The sequence below is a fragment of the Poecilia reticulata genome, linkage group LG11 (assembly GCF_000633615.1).
Source record: "Poecilia reticulata strain Guanapo linkage group LG11, Guppy_female_1.0+MT, whole genome shotgun sequence".
Taxonomy (NCBI): Eukaryota; Metazoa; Chordata; class Actinopteri; order Cyprinodontiformes; family Poeciliidae; genus Poecilia; species Poecilia reticulata.
This window is the reverse complement of record NC_024341.1, coordinates 21,149,463-21,173,163: the sequence shown is the minus strand read 5'-3', so window position 1 is coordinate 21,173,163 and position 23,701 is coordinate 21,149,463. Positions and strand designations below refer to the sequence as shown.

Genomic DNA, 23,701 nt, shown 5'->3' with positions numbered 1-23,701 from the left:
AATTATCCACCGCCAGTCGTCTGCTGTGGACGTTCAGGACTTTATTTGGTCCTTTTGTTCCCATGAAAAATCTGTTGGTTTGGCTTCTTCAGCTGTCCTCCAGCGTAACACTTCACTTTGAGCTCGTTCTTACGCCCACTGAGCCTACAGTGAAGCCTAAAATGCGTTTTGAGCATTTTAATTGTTCCTGTTCAGTATATTCAAATCTTGTAATGCAATCTGTAAGCATTAAATCTGTGGACTCTGTAGAAAAGTGTAGTTACAATTACAGCTCCAGTCTGCAGGGTTTTTTTATTGCGTCTCTTCCACAACAAACATGTGGGAGAAGCTGCTCTGGTCAAATGAGGAATGAACGAAAACTGCAAATCACACTGAAAACCTGTTGTAGAACAAAGTGGTGGCAGCAGCATGCTTGGGGATGCTGACTGAGTTTGTGGTATTTTTGCTAAAAAGCAATTAGAGAAAGTTTCAGTTTCTAGATTTGTAAATCTGATGTGGACGAGGTTGAGCGAGATTCTTACTGATGAGAGTATCGTTTTTCTTCCATTTTGCAACGGTGTTGGTCAACGGCATCAGATCGAAATAAAATTCGTAAAAGTTGGTGATGAAATGTGAAGAAGTTCCAGCCGTATTAATAACATTGCAGGTGACTGCAACAGCTTTTGCTGGGCGATAAATTGACCCAGAAATTGTTGCGATAAACGATAATATTATCGTCTTGAGACCATTTTCAAGTGATATAATGGTAATGACGTGATCTTGATTTTAAAAGATCAAGATGAAGATTTAGCACACGAAGTGGAAAACATTTTAAATTTCCAAAATAAATAAACAACAAATCAAATCAATTGTGAAGTCTCTGCAACGAAAAACAAGGGTTAGTTGATACCAGAGAAGCAGACTGAAGACTTTTGTCATCCGGTTTTTGTTGGACAGAGAGGGAGAAAAGAGAAAAAAGGCTAAATCATGCAAGAGGAAATTATTGAGCTTGTTTTAATTTATCGCGTGATTAATCAATTTATTCCTTGTTGCAACAGGCCAACTTTGCAGGTAGCAGTGAAGGTTGAGAGGAAATCACACACTCTACAGCAGCAGATAAAGGTTTTAGCCAGAGCGTACAGCCTTAATGCAATGACTGGGAGAGAAAATCCTGACCCGGTGTCTCTGTGTATCATTTAGGTTGTAACAGAGCCAGAGCTGTGAGCCAGTGGCGTGTGTGAGACCGAAACCTGGGAGGCAGCCATGGAAGTTATGTTTTCCAAAAGCAGCTGGTCCATCACTGCCTCCCTGCGCTCAGTCAAATCTCCTATCAGCGGGATGCATGATGACCAGTCCCTGTCCGCCTGCCAGCGGACAGGGTGATCTCACAACAGCCAGGACGGTCTGACTCATGAGGACCTCTGACAGCTCAGCCGGTGCCTTTGTAGCTCTTTGGAGCGTTTATAAGCGGCCACGCTGGACTGAAAAGAAAACCCAGCATCCTGTAAGCATCACAGCAGCTGCTCCACAATAGCCTGACCCAGAGGTGACTTTTTTCCAGCTTTGTTTGTGTCGTTTTCATGCGCTGGTGATATTCTGCCGGTTCGGATAAAAGACCTTAAAAGTGCCTTTTCTTCCCTTTTTGCCGGAGCGTGTTGACGCTTCAGATGACGGAAAGGTCAGACGAGGCTGCTGGGAAACCGAGCGTACTGGTTTTTGCTGAATAAGCTGGAACCTTTGTGCTAGCGAGGGCAAACTTTGGCCCGCTGCCACGGTCGGGGTGTGGTCTCCCCTTCCCGAAAAAGTCCTGTCACACACATTGTCCCCACAGCGAAGGTCGCCTGTGCCACTTCGGCTCATGGTTTGGTTTCCTGCCTGTCTTAGTCACTTACACTGCTTTTCTAAATACTTTTTCCCTGCGCACTTCCTTCACCTCCTCTGTGTCTAAGTCGCTGAAACGTCTCTAAATATCTTTGACATGGCGACATTAAATAAATCAAAATCTCAATCTTTCAGCTCAAGGCTCTGATTACGGACTCTTTCTGCCATCCTGTCCGTCTCGAGATGGGTTTGAGGTTTTGCTGTGAAACGTGTGGGTGGGGGAAAAGGCGTCTTTTCAGCGGACAAAAACGATAACCTATCATTTTTTAGTCATGTCGAGATGAATTTCCTCCCGGCACTGTCACTGAGTGTCTCTAGGAATGTTTTTTAAGGTCTCAGAGGGGCCAAGCAGCGGGCATGAACCGAAGTGCTGCTGCTCTCACCGTCAAAATCCCCTTTGGGTTGGAGCAGAGGGCAACAACCAGCCTGCAATTGTCTTTTTCTCCTGGTTTTATGGTCGCCAAACTGAATCTAGCTGCAGAACGATGAACCATTTTATCACCTGCATAAATACATCAACGGGAAGAGTTTCACTTTATCACATAAGGACATTAACGTATTTTCCGCATTATAAGACGCACCTAAAAACCTTCAATTTCCTCAAAAGCCGACAGTGCGTCTTATAATCCGGTGCGCCTTATATATGGACCAATATTGAGCCACAACAGGTCTAGCAACTACGGTAAGCAGCCGGCGACTTCATTTTCGCCCGTAAAAGAAGAAGTGCGCTGTGCATGCTGGGATAGTTGTCAGTCCGCTGGTTTGTTAATAAAGTTTGACTGTCCTATCTACCTACCGACGTCTAGAATCAGGTCGTCTGCAGGTCATTTAGCACCACGTTCTCCATGAACATGCTGTGCGCGAAAGGAGAAGGGTGACCACCATCCGGCCACGGCCCGGCCCAGTCGCCAAAGGCTCTCCTCGCCGACCGGAGTCGGACTGTTTTGTTGACATTCTTTATGTCAACAAAGTGACTTTAGACACTCATCCGGGGTGCTTCGACTAGGGTTACCAAGGGACCAGCCCCTATACATTTAAAGTCCGGTGGAGGCGGGGGAAGAGAGGCAGAGACTGCGGCAGCCTACTATATAAAGTAGTCGGGGACCAGTTTTTTATTATTACAAATCCACATTTGTAGAGAACGGAACAAATCGCGTCGCGTATTGGGTTCAATACGGGACGGGTGGCAACCCTAACTGTAGCGTCTATTCTATGCGCCTTATAATGCGCATAGTGCGGAAAATACAGTACATCTGACAGATCTCAAATGTTTTTGCAGCTTTGTTAGCTAAATTTATTTTATTTTTTCTTTGTAATTTTACCTTTATTTTACCTGTTTCGATTAAGAACGAATTTTCCGTGAGTATGTCTCTACGACCCTTTTTTTGTTTTGTTTTTTCTTCTCTCCAAAAGTTGTACTCAGGTCAGAGTAGCACTACGTCAAACAGATTTTACTCAAGTAAAAGTAAAAAGTATTTGATAAAAAAAAAATACTGTGTAAATAAAATATGAATTAAAAAATTACATCCAAAACATAAAGTTATATTGAAGTTTTGGTGTTTTAGAGACTGAAAGGAAAATAATACATATAAATAACAATAACAAAATCAGGCAAAAGAAATATAAACTTTCAAAATAAAACTTATGAAACTTTAACATAAACTATACAGAAGGTGAGTGATTTTTTGATAAAAACAAGCTTGTTCTTCATTCAATAGTTACTCACAGCGGGTAGAGAATCCACAAATTTTACCCAAGTAAGATCAGCAATACGTCATAATAAAATCACTCAATTTAGTTAAAATCCTGCTAAAAGTAGTTTTTTTCAAAAAGATACTCACCACCCAACTTCGATCTCCGTCTGTTTTGATAAACAACTGAAGTTGAATTGATGTTCCACAAAATCCTTTTATTTTCTCGTGTTCACACAAATATTAAAGTTTTTCTATTATTGCGTCAGAATTCATTTCTATATAGAAATCAAAATGGCAGCTGCTTTATATGAAAAATTTTACTAAGGAGACAGATTTGAGATGCTCCCAGGCAGCTTTCTCTCAAAAAGACCAAAATCTTTCTCTTCCAGGTAAAAGGCGTTTCCTCTTTTTCAAATGTTGTGGCTAATGGGTGAAGGAGTTCACTTCATTATGGCTACAGATCAAACAGACTCAATTTTACGGAAAAAGGCTGCAACATCTGAGGTCATGTCTCTTTGTATCCGACTGCATTCGCTCTGACCTGCTATTAAGAAAATGCAATCTGATTTATGTGTGTTTCTAGTAATGGAACGAAAGGAAAAGACACCAAAATCCCGTTTTAAGTCGCGTGCACTGTAAAATGTTTAGTCTAAGATCGTAAATCCTTTCGTTTGTGGAAATAAAATGTATTTAAGGGCAGAATGAGAACGGAGAAAAGCCTTTATATGTGGCTACAAGTGAGAACATATCTGACTAACAAGAGAGGGCTTCAGTGCGTTTGCCAGATTAGAAGATTTTCCAGTAAGTAACTGGTTGCCTTTCATCCAGTCTGCTCAAGCAACAGCTTGCACAGATTCATGGGGGGATGAGAGAACGTTACGAGGCTTGATGGGGCTGCAGCCAAACAGCACAACAGGCAGACCTGCCAATTCTCCTGCATTTGTTCAGAAGTTATTGGATCTTTTGAAGCCGCGTAATGATGCCTTGGGACAGGCGAAGCTTTGTTTTTACGCAGCAGGTACTCAGTAAAAATGAGCAAAGGCAGCCTGTTAGGGCTCACACCAAAGACATGAAACTGCCAACATCGATTACTTCACGGGTTTCATAGTCGAATTCATTCTCATTCGCCCGAACATAAAGTGAATCGCAGAAGGACCGATGCCTGTTGAACTACTCCACGTTTTGCCACGTTGGAAGCAGAAACGTCAACGTACGTTGCTGGGAATTTGTGAGAAATCAACACGAAGCAGCACAGAATCGTAAAGGGGAAGGCCGTAAAACAAAAAGTGCTCAAAAGGGAGCAAGAAGCAGCAGCGCCTTATACTTCCACAAAACTGAGACTGTAGCCTAAACTACGGAACACGGAGGTGGCAGCATCATGCTGAGGAGGTACCTTTCTCTAAATTGGCTTTAGTAAAGCCAATTTTGAAAATGGCTCTACTAAAGCCATTTAAAAATTAGGTACTTAACAGGAAAGCTGGTTAAGTTGATGGAAAGATGGACGGAGCTAAATACAGAGTAATCCTTGAATACCAAAATACAACCAGGGCTACAATAAAGATACAAAAGATAATAAAGATAATTTAGTCAGGAAAACTGAATACAAACATCCTGCACCTTTCATAGTTTGATCTTTTTCTCTTACTTTCATGCCACTTGGTTTTGGTCTTAAACATAAAAAAACCAATTAAACCCACTAAAGTTTGTGGTTGTAACATAAAAAGAGGAAAAGTTCAAGAGGGGCTCATACTTTAGCAAAACACCAAATTATCAGATCTTGCAAACCCACAAAGGGACACCACCTGAGAAAATAAACTCCTGTTTAATTAATCCGCAGCAATGCCTCAGGGCCTCATTTCACGTACGGCACAGAGGAATGTACACTTCTTCACAGGTAAAATCCAAGTTCATCTGCTCTGACAAGAATTCAGCTTTTGACAAATACAGAACAACTAAGTTCCACATTTAAATTGGATGATTTCGGAGCTGACAGAAACAAGAATCCAGGAAATTCCTGTGAGATCCAGTGTTTACTTGTAACCTTTGGTTTCCATTTATCAGGCTTTTAATAACATACTGCAAACGTTCGATGATGTATTTAGCATGTGAGGGACACAATCCAACCAAAAATATTGAGGAAATGCACACTAATTACAATAATATTCACAACACAGAATTATTGGTCCCTATTAATTAAATCTATCAAAACTAATAGAGTGTTACCGGCTGAGTAGTTTCTAACTACCCAGCAGCATGTCCTTTAACAGTTATTTTGACTCTAAAAAAAAATCACATGATTCGACACAAAACATGGAGGCACCATCTAGTTTGTTTGCCTTTAAAACCGGGCCAGTGTGTTCTTTTTTATGTATTAGTTCTTAAATAAAAAAAACTAACCAATGAACCAATGAACATTTTAATGAGAAAACAAAACACTGAAATTGGTATTGGCCAGGAAAACTCCAATTAGTGCAACTGTTAAAAATTGCAAACAGGCATATTCAAAAGAACCGTGAATGGTTTCTTTATGCCTTTTGTGTTGTCATCAGAAGAATGTGGACAGGGTCTCAGGAGAATATACTTTATCTTAATTATGTAAAGTTTTAAAACAAAGTAGCTACAAAAAAATGACCAGGACAAGCTGTTGCTTAGGTGACAAAATATATTGAAAATGAATTAATTTTACAAAATAATGCAGCTCAAAATAATGCTCAAGTTCATGAGTTCATGGGTGTGTGTCTCACAAAAGTTCTCAGTCAGTCAACACAATCTAACTGTCAAGCGGAAAAAACGTGATATTGACCAGAAATATTTGATGTCTTATTCAAATTAATGTTCTGGTCGCACCTGCTGACTACAACGAAGCTCCATGATCATCCAAAAAGCAACAGATTTTATAAACATCCCGCTTTGCAAGTTGTCCCTCCATTCAGTCTCTAAAAAGTTCCTTATAATTGTCCTACATCTTTAACCCCTTTTTCCTCAGGTCCTCTTTGGCTTCCTTGATCTGCTCCTGCAGTTCCCTGGCCGCCTCGTCGCAGTCGTTAAAGGTGGCCACCCGGTAGCCCACCGTAGCCAGGGAGTAGCAGCCGAACGAAACCAGCAGGTAGAGCGGCATGGGCCAGGCCACCTCCCTGTAGGTCCGGGGAAGGCTCAGTTCCAGCAGGTCGAAAGCGACCAGAGCCCACACAGCGCCCAGTAACGAGACCCCGAAAAGCCACTGCAGGAGTTTAGTCATGATGGATATTTCAGCAACGAAGAGCCTGACAGGGAGACGAACTGTTAGCACGGTAACGTAGCAACGCATCCACTTATGGAGATACAATACGCTTTTAAGACAACAACAAAGAAGCTGAACAGCTGAAACAGGCTAAACCAAAAAAATATTAATGTAATGAAAATAAATTTAGAGCTTCAATATCACTGGAAGTTATTAACGTTTTAAAGAGAAGTCTAGTGTGATTACCTTCTATCAAACGCCACCTCAGCTCTGCGCAGAATAATGACGTCGCACTCCGCGACGCCTTATGGGAAATGCAGTGACGAATACGTTGCTCTAAACGGGCCACAAGTAATGAGATTTTAATCTAAATTATCGGTAAGAAAAATGAATATACAAACACATAAACTTTAAATAACATAAAGAAATGATAAAAGAAAGATTACGTAGATGTTTCTGTATCTACAGCTATTTTAAGATAAATGGTAATTGTTACAATTTTTAATATAAAGAAAGCAAAAGAAGGATAAATGGTAATTGTTACAATTTTAATATAAAGAAGGTTATAGGTAAAATAAATTTCGAGGGTTTTTTTCAAACACAATTACACAATAGGTGGTCATTGTGTTCATCAGAGAGAGATTAATATTATTGTTATTTCAAATATAGCATGATAAATTAAAATAATTTATTATAAAATATAATGAATTTTATATATTTACCCATTCATTTCCTTTTTATGACACTCTTTTTGTTTTATTATAATATTTTCATGCAAACTAGACCAGATTTAAACTTATTGCCTGGACTCCTGAAAAACTCCCGAGATGATTTTTATATTATTTTTGAAAATTAAAGGAATTTATTTCTTTATATATCACAGGTGTTTACATATTTATTATTTATTTTTTTTATCCTTTTTTGGTAACGTTAATGAGCATCAGAGAGACCTTTGAGAGCAGATGTCAGACAGTCATTGCTGCTGTGCTAATTTTACCACTGATGTAATATCAACAGCCGCACCCAGTCAGCTGCGAGAAAGAAGACAGCTGGTTTCGACTGCATCTTTAACAAGGCACCCTACATAAGACCTCTAATTTTTCTCAACGTGACCCTCTTGCTTTACAAAAGCCATTTTCAAAATTAGGTACCATTAGCAAATCGTAAAAACCATCCATGAAGGCTAATGTCCTTCTTTTTTTTTCTCAGAAAGAAATCCAACAACAATATAATTAGGGGTCTGCGGGAAGCTCTGTTCTTTGATCTGAGTCTCTGCCTGTTCATTCAGGGTGGTAAACTGTCCAGGTGCAGAAGGGCACAGATTTCTCCAGGGTGGAATCAGGATTTGGAGGAGATATAAACATCATTCAGTGAGCCGGGCAGAGCGGCAAGCTGAGCAGCCACTGAGAAATAAACATCATTCTTTGGAGAGAAAATGGGGAGTTATTCTTAGGACAGGGGTGTTTATGTTTGTCTGCATTAGTGTTAATAGTGTGAGGGACATTCTGTACGTCTGCCAGAGGGGTAGAGTCTATTTCTTCTGTTTACTCAGACTTTAAAGGGCATGACAGGAAAACAGCTTGTAGTGCTGCAGAAATCTGGCAATACTAAGAAGTTATGATTCGTTTCTGACATAAACTACACGACAATAACGCAAGAGATGATCTTGGTTAGTGTTTTTATAGATCTACTCAGATTTGTAGCAGCGTTTCTAATTCTTGAACAGTTGAAATGCCTGAATAAACATCCAGTCTTTATTATCTGAGCTACCCGAGTCGTGATTCACCTTGTGTAGCAAAGAGATGATTTATAGAAACTTCAAATGAGCAGGTTTTAAAAGGTGCCTCACAACTTTGTGCAGTCTGGCGTTGGTGACCCAGAGATATCCAGAGAGAAAATCAGATCATGTTTAAACAACCTTGACAAGTTTCAGCCTTTCTATCAAAAGGCAGAAACTCAAATGATTTTACTCTTTGCAAAGGAACACAGATAAAAAGTTTGGGATTATCAATGTGCACACCGATGCACTTAGACAGGACAAACTCAGTTTAAAAATGTTTAAGGGGCTTTTGTACTTTGGCAAAGCACCAAATAATTAGTTCTTATAATCAATAAAGTTACTCCATCCAAGAATGAATTACATATTGTAAATTGTGTGTAGGGATGTACATGTGAGTTTCCAAAGTTCTTACAAAAGATGTTCATTAACAAAACTTTAGGATTTTCTTGATGTGTGTTTGTCCACTAACTTAAGTAATCAAGGAAATATTTAAAAGATTATACACTTGTAAAATTATTAAATAGCCACAGACCTAGATATAATCTGTTCTTTGTTATACTGCAGTGAACTACCTGAGTGAACATTTTCCTAATGATGGCCTCACATTGTAAGAAACTGATCACTAATTATTCCACTTAAATAAAAATGGAAAGCTACTTAGAAAGTTGGGTATTGGAAGTTTTTGTTTAGTTATTGCTCTTATTACTTACATTATTAACGTCCATGCCCAACTTTTCAGCTGAAGTTGTGGGAAAGAAATGGAGAATTAATGCATTCAACATGTTACACACTTGCTCCATGTCATTATGTGGGATATGGAACATATCACACTGTCAAGGTCAGCCTCCTCTGCTGCCCTGACAAGATAAATTGCATCCAGGTGGGATCACCCGTGACACGCAGGATCATTGCATCCATCACTGCGTGTGCTGGGTCCGGCAAGCAGGAGGCCGAGCATGTGTGACGTTCAGTGGGAACGGCCGAGCTGGCTTTTCTCAGTGCGTCTCCCTGCCAGCTCTTGTTCCGTTCCAGTACTCAGGAAACCTGCGCTCCGGCCGAGAAGGCCTGGCAGACACAACACGACAGCCTGCGAGCGGGAGGGGCCCGAAACTGAGAAAATGAGACAGAGAGAGACAATGAGAGGGAGGCGCGCAGGAGTAAAACAAAACAGGAGGGAAGGAGGGGGAGGGGATGTAGAATAAAGAGACCGATGCAGTGGCAGCTGATTTTTTTTTTTTTATTATTATTATTATTAAAAGACAGAAAGCAGAAACAGTAGGGGAGGGAGAGGCGTTCACGGCTGACAGGACAAGAGAAGGAAAGCTGAGAGGAACAGCAATGAAAAGAAAGGGTGAGTGAGTGTGTGAAGGAAAGAGGAGAGGGGAGCGGAGCAGACAGGGGAGGGGGCTCGATATGGGGGGTGAAATCAGGGGATTTGCAGGTGCAGCCTGAAAAACAGATGACCTTAATGGTGCATTAAATCCAGCTGTTGCTTATCCAGACTTCAGTCCCATCAAACACCTTTAGCACCACAGCAACATAGTCACACCACCTTTGGTTCCCACAGAAATGCATTCAAATCTGACGAAAACAAGAAAACAGACACAGTTGGTGAGAAAACAAAGCAGTTAGGCGACTCATGAACCCCAAGACCAGGAACAGAAAAGAGACTAGCTGCATTTCCATGTGAACAAATCTTTGTTCATACAGCTCTGGAAAAAACTAAGAGTCCACTGCACTGAACCCCAGTGAAAACCTCCTGATTATTCCACCAAATATAGATTTATGAAATCTTCCTAGGTTAAAACATTTGTATTATTGTTTCTAACTGAATATGGACTTGTTTTCTTTGCAGTATATGAGGTCTGGAAGCACTGAATCTTTTTCGTTATTTTGACCATTTCTCATTTTCTGCAAATAAATGCAACATTTTTGCTTGAAATTTCGAAGACATGTTGTCAGTAGTTCATAGAATAAAAGAGCAATGCTCATTTTACTCAAACATATAAATGCAAATAGCAAAATCAGATAAACTGATAATTTTGCAGTGGCCTCTTAATGTTTTCCATTGTGCTAATATCAATAACAACAAGACCCTTACACTTAAGAGAAGTTATGATTCAACATGTTCAAATGACACACAACTTTTTATGAACTGTTCGATGCTGTGAGAGTTCCAGTGAAGCTAAGTACACCTAAAAAACCTAAAAAAAAAAAATCTTCATCCTCCTACTACTTCCTGTTGTTTTCTTTGGCGTTTTTCCCAGTAGTAACATCCGGCTGTTGATCACGTGACGTGACTTTCAATGGCTGAAAAACCACCTTATCCTTTTCATCAAAAAGTGTTTTTCTTTTAATTTATTTATTTTTTCTGTTTCCTTTTAAGTGAAATATTTTCGTAATTTCAGTTTACATAATTCTATGGTTCATCAAAACGCAGATATTGATTTCAAGCAGACAAATGGATTAGAAGGGCAGATAAGACAGGAAAAGTACTGATGGAGGTTTCTGTTGACTTTATCTCTGTAGATTTGTCAATATTAGGAAAGTAAAGGTTCTGATAAGAAGGTGGTGCTTCTGAATACTTATGTAGGGACCAAGATGTGGGTAAGTGATAGCTGTTTAGCATGTGAAATGTATGGAGAAAAAAAAAAAAAGAGAACGAGAACTTGTGTTTAGGATAACAATAGAGCTTGGAGTGAAAAACAGGAACCCTCTGTTTCCTGAACTGGAAACCAAAGCTGTGTGTTGTCATTAGATCTGAGTTAAAGGGATCAAATGTGTTTTTCATTCTTTCTTTAAAGAGACAAGGACTTGTGACGCTCGGAATAAAAAAATGCCATCTTAAAATGACACTCTTTGTGTCGTTTATTGAAATATTTTATTAGATGCTCTTCCAGAAGCAAGAACATGTTTGCGCAGCTGAATCGGCATTGAAAACCCTCTGAAACTTCTCACACAGCTGATAAACATCCTCAACCCGGGATCATTTAGTGACAGCCACAGTCAACATTAAATTGCTGCGATAATAGCTGTGGGACGCGTATGCTACTTAGGACCTACTTAATGAAATCCAGGGTTACTCAAAGGTCAGAATGTAGTCACGTGTGACCAGCCTGGCTCACATGAGAGCAGCACTTTTGTTCCCCACATTGCCCTCCTTATAGAAACACACCTGTTTCATCGGGGAAGCAGCGGAGGAATTTGCCCCCTCATCCTCTTCCAGCCGGCTCCCGCTGCCGTCCTAATGAATCTCATCACATGGCCTGTGTTTTCCCGGCTGCTGCTTTGTTTGTTGACCTTTATAAGACGTCATTACTCATTATCTTCAAGGGTTGTGCGGTTTTGCCCCATGACACAAGCCCTTCAACGGCAATCCCAGCCAACAATAAGTGTACATCTATGTCTGATCAAATCCTTCTTGTCAGTGTAACAAGTCCTTAACAATGAGGCGTGCACTTCACCATGTCTCCCTCCTTCCTCTATCTGTTCTCTCCTCTCACCCAGAAACACAGTGTCCCGCAGCATTACTGTTATTGACAGTAAAACTAATTGGTGCATGGCCATGAAAGTACCCCTGGGACATTTTAAAGTGGACGGCACAATTTCCTTCACCGTCTAAATCTGCATTCTAGACCAGAATAAATATTGATCACAAATGTATTAATATGGGTCACTGCAGTTTGCACTGCAAGGGGCGGATGATGGAGGGCTGCATGTCTAGACTTAATAAACTGACCTCATCGCCGGTTTGCATAATGGATGGTGATGGGGCAAAGCGGGGAAATCTGTTTCGCAGTCGTAAATGTTCATCACAATAATGGAACAGATGCACTCAATTCTGAGAGATGCCAGTGAATTAAATGTGATTTCTAGTGGCAGAAAATAACAGAAATTGGCAGCTATTTTTCAGAGCAGAAAAGTAAAAAGATTCAGTCTTGCACTACATTGAAAATATTAAAGGGGCTTTACATAATGATATAATGTTTTCCCTCATCTTAAACATACCTGGAGTGTTACTGTGATTCTTTCATGCATGTTTGAGAAATTATTGAATCTCTTTAGGCAATCATTTGGGTTTGTACAAGTCGAGCCTCCACCTCACAGAGCAGCCCACCCCCACTAAGCTCCTTCAAACTAGCAGCAGCAATTAGCAAACACCTGGTGGAACTGCGTATCTGCTGAGCTAATTACTTCTCAGTCAAATGTTCCAACAAAAATTTGGAAACACTTGATAGAGGAATGTTGATATGATGACATCTGGAAATAACAGGAGTTTCTTAAAGAGACAGTAACCCAATTTCAAGGTGCTAAGTTGCAAAGTCAAGTTTCTTTTATGTTATGTTTGTCATAAACAACATTTTTATGACAACTGAAGGTGACATAGTTACTTTATTGTGCTATAAAATGAAACTATCGGGCTCAAAAACACAATACTGCCCTTTTAAATATGAATGTTTGACAGACAAATATATAAAACTAGTCAAAGTTCAAAATGTTGTATTCAGTGTTTTATTGCCAAATCTTTCTTAAATGTTTTCTCCAGATTAATTCTAGTCCAACAAAGTTAACCAAGTTATTATTGGTAATGATTACTGATTGATTATTGGTATACATAGAGTCAAAGTGTCTTTGTAGACAACCACTATAGGTTTAACATAAGGCTTTCTCATAGGTCGTTTCGTTACTACCAGACACAGGAATGCTTGTCAGGAATGCTAGCTTATTGAAATTTTCCATCCATTCATTTCTGTTTATCATTGCAGGTGTTTTTCTCGTTTTCTACAGTGCTGCCACTATGGTGAGGTTTGATGAATATTTTCTGAATTATTCAGAGTAAATCATGCCAGTAGCTTCTCTTTAAGATTCCTGCATGCTGAGGTGAGTGAGTCTTCATCAGCACAAAGCGTTTGCATAATGTTGAGTGAAATAAAATAATGTTCGTATAAGGTCAGAACTGCTACATTTGAGCACCAGTTGTAGAAATACAATAGCAGTGCCACACATTCAGCACACATATGGTCATTTAAATTGTTCAGCATGTCCAGAAAATCAGTGGCAACCTGTTTTATTTGGTATTTAAATCATCTATCTTATAATAATAAGGGGAAACATTATTTACCTAAAGAAGCATTTTAACTACCTCCAACAAAAATTATTAGTTGTATCTTGAATGCCTTGAATGCTAGTTTTGACAGAATAATTGTAACAAAGTCCCTAAAAACCAGCTATGAATAAAAACTGGTCTGTTGTGGATTTACTGCGCAGACTAAATACTGATTTACTGAATTGATGCTAATGTGTTAAAGGCAAAGGATTCTGGGATTATGGATTTTTGAAGGCAAGTATTTAATGCCATAAAAGCAGATTTTGGCTAACCCAGATAGCCGTTGATTGCTAATAGCCATGATCAGCATGGATTTATGATGTTCTGTCTGTGTGGGCTCTAAGCACACTGCATCAACATTACGCTAGCTTCACCCAAACACAACAACTGCTCAACATCTTAGAAATTTGACTCTATGGCTTTTTGAAGCACCTGGCGACCTTTCACCTCTTTACTGGGAAAGCAGCATCTGGAAGGTGAGGAAGGACAGATGAAGCAGCCATGCCGAGCTGCTGAGAGCTGTTGACATGGTAACAGATCCGCTTATTAAGCCGGTATACTTTAGACACACCGTCCAACTTTCTTTTCAGAGATTGGTTACAACTTCCCAACTCCCACTTCATGTTCTGTGACATTGAAAAGTGTTCACCAGCCTTGAGATTTTATGTCGCATCATAACTGCAAATTTGACAGTTTGTTGCGATTTTATGTGATAAACCATGTTATACCAGTGTGTAATTTTATAAAACATGTTTTTGAATTGTATTTTTATATAAAAACATGACTTTGCATGAAACACTTCTTAGTCAATACTCTGTAGACTAAGTGTTGACTAGTCTACTATACTTAGTCTTTTGCTGCAACTACATCTGCAAGTGTTTTGTGGTAACCCTTTTCTAGCTTTGGACATGTAGAAACTGATGTTTTTGCCAGTTCTTCCTTGCAAAACGACTCCACCTTAGTCAGACTGGACGGAGATCAGAGATGAATGGGATGGGATGTTTTAATCGAAAACATCCCATTGTAGGTCTGACTTTAGGTTCTGGGTAACGGCCCTGCAAGAAGGTGAATCCCTGACTAGTTCCAACTCTTTTTCACCCTCAAACAGCTTTTCTTCTGGATCACTCTATATTTAGCTGAGCTCATCTTCACATCAACTCTGACCAGCGTCTCAAATTTCATAGCATCTGACCAATGTGTCCCCCTCATGGTTTTTTTTTTTGCAAAGAGGACTCTATGGCTTTGTTTCAACAATGGTTCAGTTCTTTCTGCTCAGTTATAAAGGCAGGATGGTGGAATCCACTATTAACAGTAGTTCTATCAACAGATTCACCTACCAGATTTACTATTGGCTTGAGGTTTAATGTGACCTATTATGCTTTAGATGGGTTTACAGACCATGGCCCCCACATTTTTTTCCACAAAATCAATCTCAGTCTGCTCAGTTGTGCCTACTTTGAGCTCCTTTCAGAATGAGCTGATTTAGGGATTCTTGTAACTTTAAATGCGTGAAGGCTGCTGCACATTCTTTCCTCCCCCCAACTCAACATTTACGCTCACTTACGCCAATGTACGTCTTTGAAAAGTGGAAGTAAAGCCTCCTGCTCAACCAGCAAGAATGTAGGAAGTGATTTCTGAATAGTAAGTCAACAACAAAACAAACAAAATCCTATCTTTTCCAGCAGTCCTTATACAGCCCATACAGTAAAACCAGCTGAGAAAATGTGCTGGGTTGCTAGGTGATTGGTGGAACTTCTCAGGGGTTGCTAGGTGATCGGCGGAACTTCTGAGGGGTTGCTAGGTAACAGGTCTGGGCTTCACTCGGGCTAGAAGGTGAGGGGCAGTGCTTGTTTAGAAGGCTTTTTAGAAGGTTATTGAATGGCAAATTTTCCAGACACCAAAAAACACGAACTTGTTGCAACAAAAAATGGCTGGGTGAGTATAGACTCAAATGGAAGTACAAAATGTGAACTTGAATTGTCTGCAGTGTTGCTTAGTCGTTCTGATCCCATCTGCTCGTCAGTGTTCTCTGACTAACCTTTGAGGCCTGCAGAGAACCACTGACGCTAAAACTGATACTAAATTACACACATCTAGACTCTACTTAACAATTAGGCGACTACTGAAGGAACCTGGTGGCTGATTAGAATAGAATAGAATAGAATAGAATAGAAATACTTTATTCATCCCAGACAGGAAATGATTGTGCAGTTGCAGCATACACATACACATACACACAGATCAAGTTACCAATAAAAATAAAAAACAAAATAAAATAAAATATAAAAATGCTATAAAATGTAGAATGTAAGATGTAAGATTCTGTACAATATGAACAGTGAATATTAATAATCTGTACAATAGTGCTTTGTTACACATGGATAGCACATTTTGGAAAACTTTTTTCATTTTGGAAACTTTCTTCCACTTTATAGTTATGCAATATCTTATAATAAAATCCAAATAAGATACACTTAGATTTGTATATGTAGCAATTTATTAAAATGGTCGTGTGATTTTAATGCTTTTTAAGGACATGTTCTTTGTCACGTGTCCTTCTCTTTGCTTTTATTCCTTTATCCTTCCTTCTCTCCGCTGTCTTCACCAGTGTACACATATCATTCAGCTTCTGATGTATGCACAGCTGGTCTTGACAGAGCTGTCCAGGAAACCTGTGGTTTACAGATCCCTTAATGACGCGCAGATCTGACTTTCCTTTTTACTTACAAAGGATTTTAACTGTGCAAGGGAATATTGAGGTCCAGCTCGGAGTGTTTGACCACGGTGGGAAACCGCTCAACATGCGGTGCATCCTGATAGACTGAATGGATGTGCCATTTAGTACACGAAGCCCAATGCAGAGTTATGGTTTCTGATCATGCAGGCTGCGGCCCCCACACCTGCTCACACCATTTGTCCCAAAGAATTTTAGGTTGTTAGTCTTCCTAAAATGCTTTTCCACACCTCGGTTTTTATGGGCGTCATAACACTGAACGTTAAGTTACCGAGCAGACATGTCTGTGGTGCTAAAACGGCAGGACCAAACGCTTTACAGCTTGATCCACCTCACACACAGCTGACGCAAAATACTGCGATTAATAATGCAAACAGGTGGACGATTTATTGTGAAAGTCTTCTCTCTATTTTGAGTTATTGAGCAAAGCTGCGTTCATTCTCCAACTAAGCCAAATAAACCAAAACAGCGCTGTGTTTAGTGGTTTTACAGCTGCATGCTTTGAGTCATTCATAGGAGATGAACAACCTGTGTTAATATAATCATAATAATTAGTTTAATGTAAACTGTCAGTCTCAAACAGACAGACTGCAAACACCAGCTGAACGTTGTCACCCCACATCTCAGGCCTTGAGCAGTTTAAATGGTTGACTTTACTGCAAGCAGGTGCAACCTGCACTCCTATAATTCAATAATAAATGCACCTGTGAGACAAAAAAAAAATTAATGCCTGGAAAAGAGAAACTGACCTCCTCCAACTTAAACAGAACTGCGGAGGGTTAGACATCTGTCATGAGAAAGTGTTTGCCCCCCCCCCCCCCCCAACAGATCTTTTTTTGTTGTTTTTGCTTTGTTGCCAAACTTGAATGTTTCAGATCATCAATAAGAAAATACAAAATGGCAGTTTTAGATGCTGATTGCAGTTTATTGGGGGGAGGGAGGCATTTAGGCACAGAAAAAAAACCTCTGTTCTCCTGAGCTAATGCTGAGATTTTAAAGAGCAACGTGAAACTTCAGACCAGAATCTGTAAATAACCAAACAACAAGGTAGAGAAAAGTTGCAAAATTGACACAAACCGAAAGTGAGATCACACCGGAATGTTATTTCTGATTCCTCATTTCCTTTTGCTGCGTTTTTACATTCTGCTTATTGTTTCACTTCGTGTTTGCTTTGGTTGGCTTAGTTGGAGCAAGGTAACATAATTTATCAGTTAGAACTAATACTACTTTGTTAGTTTTAGGGAAAACAACATTATGCCGCTTCACAGAGTTGATCCAGTGCATTAATTTCTGACGCAGTGAAACCCGACACTTAAAAAATCTTGGAATGCTTGCTTTTACGTATTTTACTTTCATTATAAAGTAAAATACGTAAAAGCAACATTCTGTTAATTCAGTGTCTTTACCCTAAACAGGAGAATATTTCCCAACTTTTTTTCACATTGCCCAAATATCTCAAGTCAAAAGTACTTAAGGGTCAAAAATTAGTATTTTTACCTGTTTAACAGTAAAAAGACAAATGAAAATAATGTTGTTCATTTTCATTTGATCAGGTAAAAATTACCTGTTCAATTTTTACCTATTGAAATTTTTACCTGTTCAATACTAAACTAAATAGGCAAGTGTTTTGTAGGAAATGTAAATGATTATCTGTTATATTACATTGCTCTCAAATATTATACCTTAATGCAGAAATGCAAGGCCACTTCATTAGGTACACTTTTCTTCTACCAGACTGAATTCCCTTTTTGCCTTCATAACAGCTTTACATTTTTACGACGCAGATTTAGCAAAGTGTGAGAAATATTCCCCAGAGATTTGGGTCCACGTTGACGTAGCGTCATGCCGTTGCTGCAGATTTGTCAGCTGCACAGTCACAGTTTAAATCTCCTGTTCGTCCAGATCCCAAAGAATCTTCGTTGGACTGAGATCTATTGACTGAGGAGGCTGTTGGGGAACAATGAGCTCATTGACGCGTTCAAGAAACCAGTTTGAGATGTTTTCACTTAGTGACATGACACATAAATTGCTACAATGTGACCGCAAAGAGACGGAGATGTACAGCAGCAAATAATACCTAATTCATACTTTATGTTTCCAAAGTGTGCTACAAAATATGTCTCTCAAAACATAACACAAGCCTAAACCACTGATTCATGCAATGACTCGCAACTTAAGCAAGAAGAGTCTTGCTGAAGTCTAAATAGATTGAATTGCTGTCATATAATTGATTGATTAACTGTTTGTACCTAATAAATTAGCCTGTAACGGTGCAATTGAAAATGCAATCCTTGTACAAGCCATCACTGTTTGTACAAACCTGTTGATTTACAACCAGACTGTTGACTCCAGTTCGTGTTGCAAGAGATTTACAGATTCATCTTCCTCCCAACAACAATCAGCCGTCCATGCTTTAAAATTTCTAGAGGTGTTTTGTAAATGTTTTTCAGGATACATCATTTCTGTTAAGATCCTAAAATTTATAGTCCAAACTTTTTTTTTAGTAGATTGCAAGGATTATTGAGATCAGCAACATTTATTGAATCATTCAATTAGTTTGTGATTCTTTACGTCTCATAGCTGTCAGTAGGAGCCATGTTGAATATTTTTCCAATGCAGTGAGCGTTTGTAGAAACTGTACGATCTCCTATATACTAGGAAATATTTAGAGGGAGAAGCGGCGGGTGCTTAATGCATAATCACTGAGGTCAGGGTTGGATGTTTTTCTTTCGCTAATACTTTTCTAAGCTGTGGTGCAGCGAAAAATAATTCAGTAATATTATATTTATGCAGCACAATGCTCCATCGCACGCTTCCAAGTACTTAACTGCTTAGAGTAGCTACACAGACGTCTAATGTGATCACCCCGATGACCTGACCTAGATTAAATCCTATTAAAACTGGGTGGTTGGTTGTTAAATGAGAAATTTAAAGTGTGAAAAGAAAGGATATCTGTATTTGAACTGCATTTACAAGACCTAAAGCTGCCTAATTAGCAACTGGTAATTGTTAGCAAATGACAAAACTGGCAGATTCAGTGGATGGAAAACGAGCTCTAAAATATGCCTGGCTGTACTGGTCACTCACTGGTTCAAAAAAAAAAAAAAAAGGAGGAAAATATTTTATTTTGGTTTGGATGTTAGTCACGTATACAGAAGTATTGCGTTTGAATGTGGTTTTCTTGTGAATGGCTGCTTCTTCCTATTCACAAGTCAATTATAAGCCACAAGAGCTTAAGCTTTTCTCAGGCTCATCAGACACTGACAGCTAATGACTCACTGCTCTAAATTTTGCTATGGTATCTTTTAACTGCCAAGATTTAAGCAATGCCCTCTGAAATAAATGACTCAACTCACATCCTGCAGTTGTTAGGTCCTTAATAAACGGTTGCTACTCTGCAAAAATTAATAAAAGTATCTCAAGCACAATACAGTGTTTAAATCAATGGTTCCCAAGAGGTTTAAGTTGCTGCTTTTCTAATGTCCTACACAAAATAGCTGCAATAATGTGGAATTCAAATATTTCCCAAATAGAACCGTCTGACAATATGAAGTAGGGTCAGAGTTCATTGGTTAGCAATAAGAAAAAAATGGCATTCATGGGATAACTCTAAGGCAAAAACCAAAGCAGACCAAATATTCACTTGGATTTATCCACCTCTGAGTGGTTTAAAGGTTGCAATAATTGTTTTAAAGTGACCTAGTCAAAGTCTGTGCTTAAATCAGACTGTTCATGCTTGAAAACCTTGCAATGTTGCTGAACAAAAAACAGTATTTACATATTCATTCCTTTACAGCAATGGGAAACACTCGCTGCCAGCTACCACAGAGGCTTGAGGGGAGTTTTTGGAGCCAAAGGCAGGAGAACCAGTGACTAGGTTTTCAGGGAAATTACTTTTTCACAAGGTTAGGTAAGTCTTTCTTAATTAATTAAGTTGTAATTTGTAAACTGATTTTTATGTTTTCTCAGGTCATTTAGGTCTGATAAAAAGCAGATCTTTTTAATGTCCACATCCAAATTGGACCATTTGTTGTTTTTCTTTTTCTTTCATCGTACCATCAAAGCTTAAATATTTGTGCTTACTCCAGATGATGATAACTCTAAAAAAGACAGACGTGTCAGTGCTACAAATCTGTTATGCAACACTTTATTTGAAATCTGTTGCAGTTTATTCCCAAATGTTAGACAAAAATCTTTATCAGACCCACCGAATGTTCTTACACAATTTTATTGCATAATATGTTGCGTCATTAAACGGAGGAAAGAAAACACACAAATCAAACACAGTACAGGCAAGGCCATCGCTCTATAAATGTTAGACTGAATTAGGGTTGAGTCTTCATAGTCGACTGTGTGTCCATATGGGCTCTGCCACCCCTCATTTATTACAGCGGGGGGACGACGGCCCCCGCTCTGCCACTCAAATCCGCTTAGCCAGCATTTAGCTGATTGATTTTTCCCTTTCTACATCCATTCAGATTATCAATGGGATAAAAGCAGGAGGTTGTAAATTATTGATCTCTCCAGGGTGAAACGATGTTGAAGAAAGTGAAGCGAATGTTTTTGGCTCCGACCACATCTGGAAGAGGAATATCAGCAAACCCGCTGAAAGAAATTAATCTCCACATGCGGATATACATTTCATTTGCAGCGCTGTGAGAAAGTGTCTGACCTTTCGCAGATTTATTCTGTGTTTGTCACACTCTCATGTTTCAGGTCATCAAACACATTTTAAAATCGGACAAATGCAGCCAGTTTTGGAATCATTGTTTCATTTATTATGGGGGAAATCTATGGTTGTCCAAACCAGCCTGGCCCCTTCTAAAAATGTAATTGCCCCCTAAGCTTAATAACTGGTTGTGCCCCTTTTGGCAACATAAGCTATCATCAAATGTTTGTGATCGATGGGAAAGAGATTTTTTTTTTTTACTCTGCTTGGGTGGTTAGGTGATGTGTGGAGCTGCGCCGGGGTTGCTAGGTGTTACATTCAGAAGTTTTCTGATTTTGGTGTTTCTGAAACGCCAGAAAAATAGAATTTATTGCCAACAAATGGCTGTTTGTTTTTGTTTTGTTTTGGTTTTTTGTAAGTGCTTCCCTAACCAGAAGCTAGTGCTGTTTGTGGGACCATGGCATGGAAAAGTTTGGGAACCCCTTTCTTAGCCTACTTCATGTTGTCAGACAAGTTCTATCTAAGTCATTTCATATAACTTTAATAGAGCTTGAAGCCTGGTAGAGCTCTAAGACGTGGTGATTGAGTTGATCTAAAACATTAAAGTGTGACAGAAACACAAAAGCACTACAAAGCTGCAGTAGTGGGTTATTTATTCTCAACATGCTTCTTCTGCAAAAAAAAATAAAAAATTAGATAACATTTGTCAAATCCAGCTTTCCTCACAAGCATGCAGTAACGATTTCTTTCTATTCCACTGGCTGTTTATACTCCAGGCCTTTTATCACAGAGATCCATGATGATGGTTTTGACTCAGCACAACCCCCCCCATAAACAATGTATTCCACCTCAGGGCTATAGGAACCGCATACTTCACTCAGCAACCAGATCAGGTCTTTGAAACATGTGGTTTAGCTTTATGTTGTTTAGGATACTTGGGTTAGAAGACTCCATCGGTTTGCCCTGTGTGTTCGCCAGATGGCACCACACATCGTCCCACACAGTTCCCTACAAGCGACAGATGAACCCCCACCTCCGCCCCGCAGTAGACAACCATAAAAAATAAACTAAATGATGATCGTGGAGATTACGTGTTGGTAATTCCTGCAAGGTCTTTAAAGGAATGCCCATGCTGTGAGCTCTAATACCCGGCAGAGGGGATTATGGAGACCCCTACATGTGGTGTTGTGGCTGCATACCTCCAGTCAGACTAAACCCAATCTGTTACAGATTTGGAATAAAGAAGAGAGGTGCAGCGAGCGCATGGGGGGGTTGTGCGGTACAGTATTCAGGCCTTATAGTACATTCCAGTTCTTCTATATCATAGGGGATCAGAGTTGAAACCCACTTTTTAAACAGCGGTATTTTTATCTACGTGTGTAAGAACATTAAAAGAAAACCTTGGCTTGTGTTAGGGCTTTCTTTAAATTTTCTTTTTCTTTTTTTTCAATTTTTATCCTTCCTTTGTGGATCAGGCAAACCCCAATTCCCATACAGCTTTCTCATGAATATGGGTCCAATTAGGGACATATGTGCATTTTCATATTGAAGCTCATAAAAGGTAAACTCCAGTGATTTACATTACATTTACATAAGGAATGCTAAGTGCCTGCATATGTGAGGTGTGCTAATATCTCTATCGAAAGCAGATGGACTTTCACTCTTCATCACTCTTCACCCAGGGTCATTTCATTGAGCAACAATCTCATAAATGGGTGTGTTGTTTTTTGATATCTGGAGAATTCCTTTCATTTCCTGTCAGGAGAGACCAAACATTTCGACATTTGAAGGAATCTGAAGCATGTTTAAGTTCTTTGCCGTCTTATTCTAGTGATCAGCCAGTAGGGGGCATCTGAAACCAAGGTCAGGCAGCTCTGTGTCTATTAGATCACTGTTTTATGAGTTTTAGATGTGTTACTGCTGATTTAAATGCTTGAATGAGCTTTTCAATCAGTTAACCAAGTCCTACAGGAGCCTTGTAATTACAGGTCATTAAAATCAACCAAGTATTTTACAGCATTCAGGGCTCCAAACCCTCAGAGACAAACAGCCAAATTAGTTCTGTGTTGTTCAGCGAGTCGGATAAATTGTTCATCTACTGGGATTAGCACACAAACATCTCTCATATTTTCAGAAAGTGGAAAAAAAAAAGGGGGGGGGGCAAAAGTAGCTAATAAAAACCCCAACATATCAGCTACTGTATGTGCAACATATGTGCACTACAAAAGTTCACAAAAGTGCTGCGCTTGTCAGCCAAGTATATAAAACCAGTACTAGAATTTACTAAATTTGACAATAGCAGATTGGAAAAAAAGCTGTCCGGTCCAATAAGTCTTGATTACAGCTGTATCATTTAGATCGAGTGTCAAACTCGATCTAAGTGATCGAGTTTGACACTCGAGGCCTGAGGGCCAAATCTGGCCCATCGTAGAGCATTCAAGATAACAGTTGCTTCCTTAAACATTGTTTTCTTTTTCAGATAAAAGCAGTTTTTATCTGTATACATTCAAATTACACTCGTGTCATTTTAAAAAGTACTTATTAAATGCAGAGATGGCTATTAATGTATATTTATGCATTGGTAACGGCTTCTGACAATACATTATGACAAAATAGGCTTTTTCAGATCTCAAAATG

At 39.3% G+C, this 23,701-nt stretch overlaps 1 protein-coding gene and 1 long non-coding RNA gene across 2 annotated transcripts; one reads left to right on the top strand and one right to left on the bottom strand.

Moving 5' to 3' along the window:
• Positions 1 to 5,168: 5,168 nt before the first annotated feature.
• dpm3 (dolichyl-phosphate mannosyltransferase subunit 3, regulatory) lies at positions 5,169 to 7,125 on the bottom strand. The gene is made up of 2 exons (XM_008422496.1): positions 7,021 to 7,125; positions 5,169 to 6,817 (listed from the first exon to the last, which is right to left on the bottom strand). Exon 2 carries the CDS (start codon positions 6,790 to 6,792, stop codon positions 6,514 to 6,516), a length of 279 nt encoding a protein of 92 aa, XP_008420718.1. The 5' UTR covers positions 6,793 to 6,817; positions 7,021 to 7,125; the 3' UTR covers positions 5,169 to 6,513.
• On the top strand, positions 6,757 to 20,299 carry LOC103472697 (uncharacterized). Its single transcript, XR_534916.1, has 3 exons — positions 6,757 to 6,844; positions 13,321 to 13,355; positions 20,192 to 20,299. It is a non-coding gene; the product is annotated as an uncharacterized LOC103472697 (long non-coding RNA).
• Positions 20,300 to 23,701: the final 3,402 nt, after the last annotated feature.

Excerpts from the sequence above, each read along its gene's own strand:
- dpm3 (XM_008422496.1), bottom strand. The coding sequence starts at position 6,792 with ATGACTAAACTCCTGCAGTGGCTTTTCGGGGTCTCGTTACTGGGCGCT.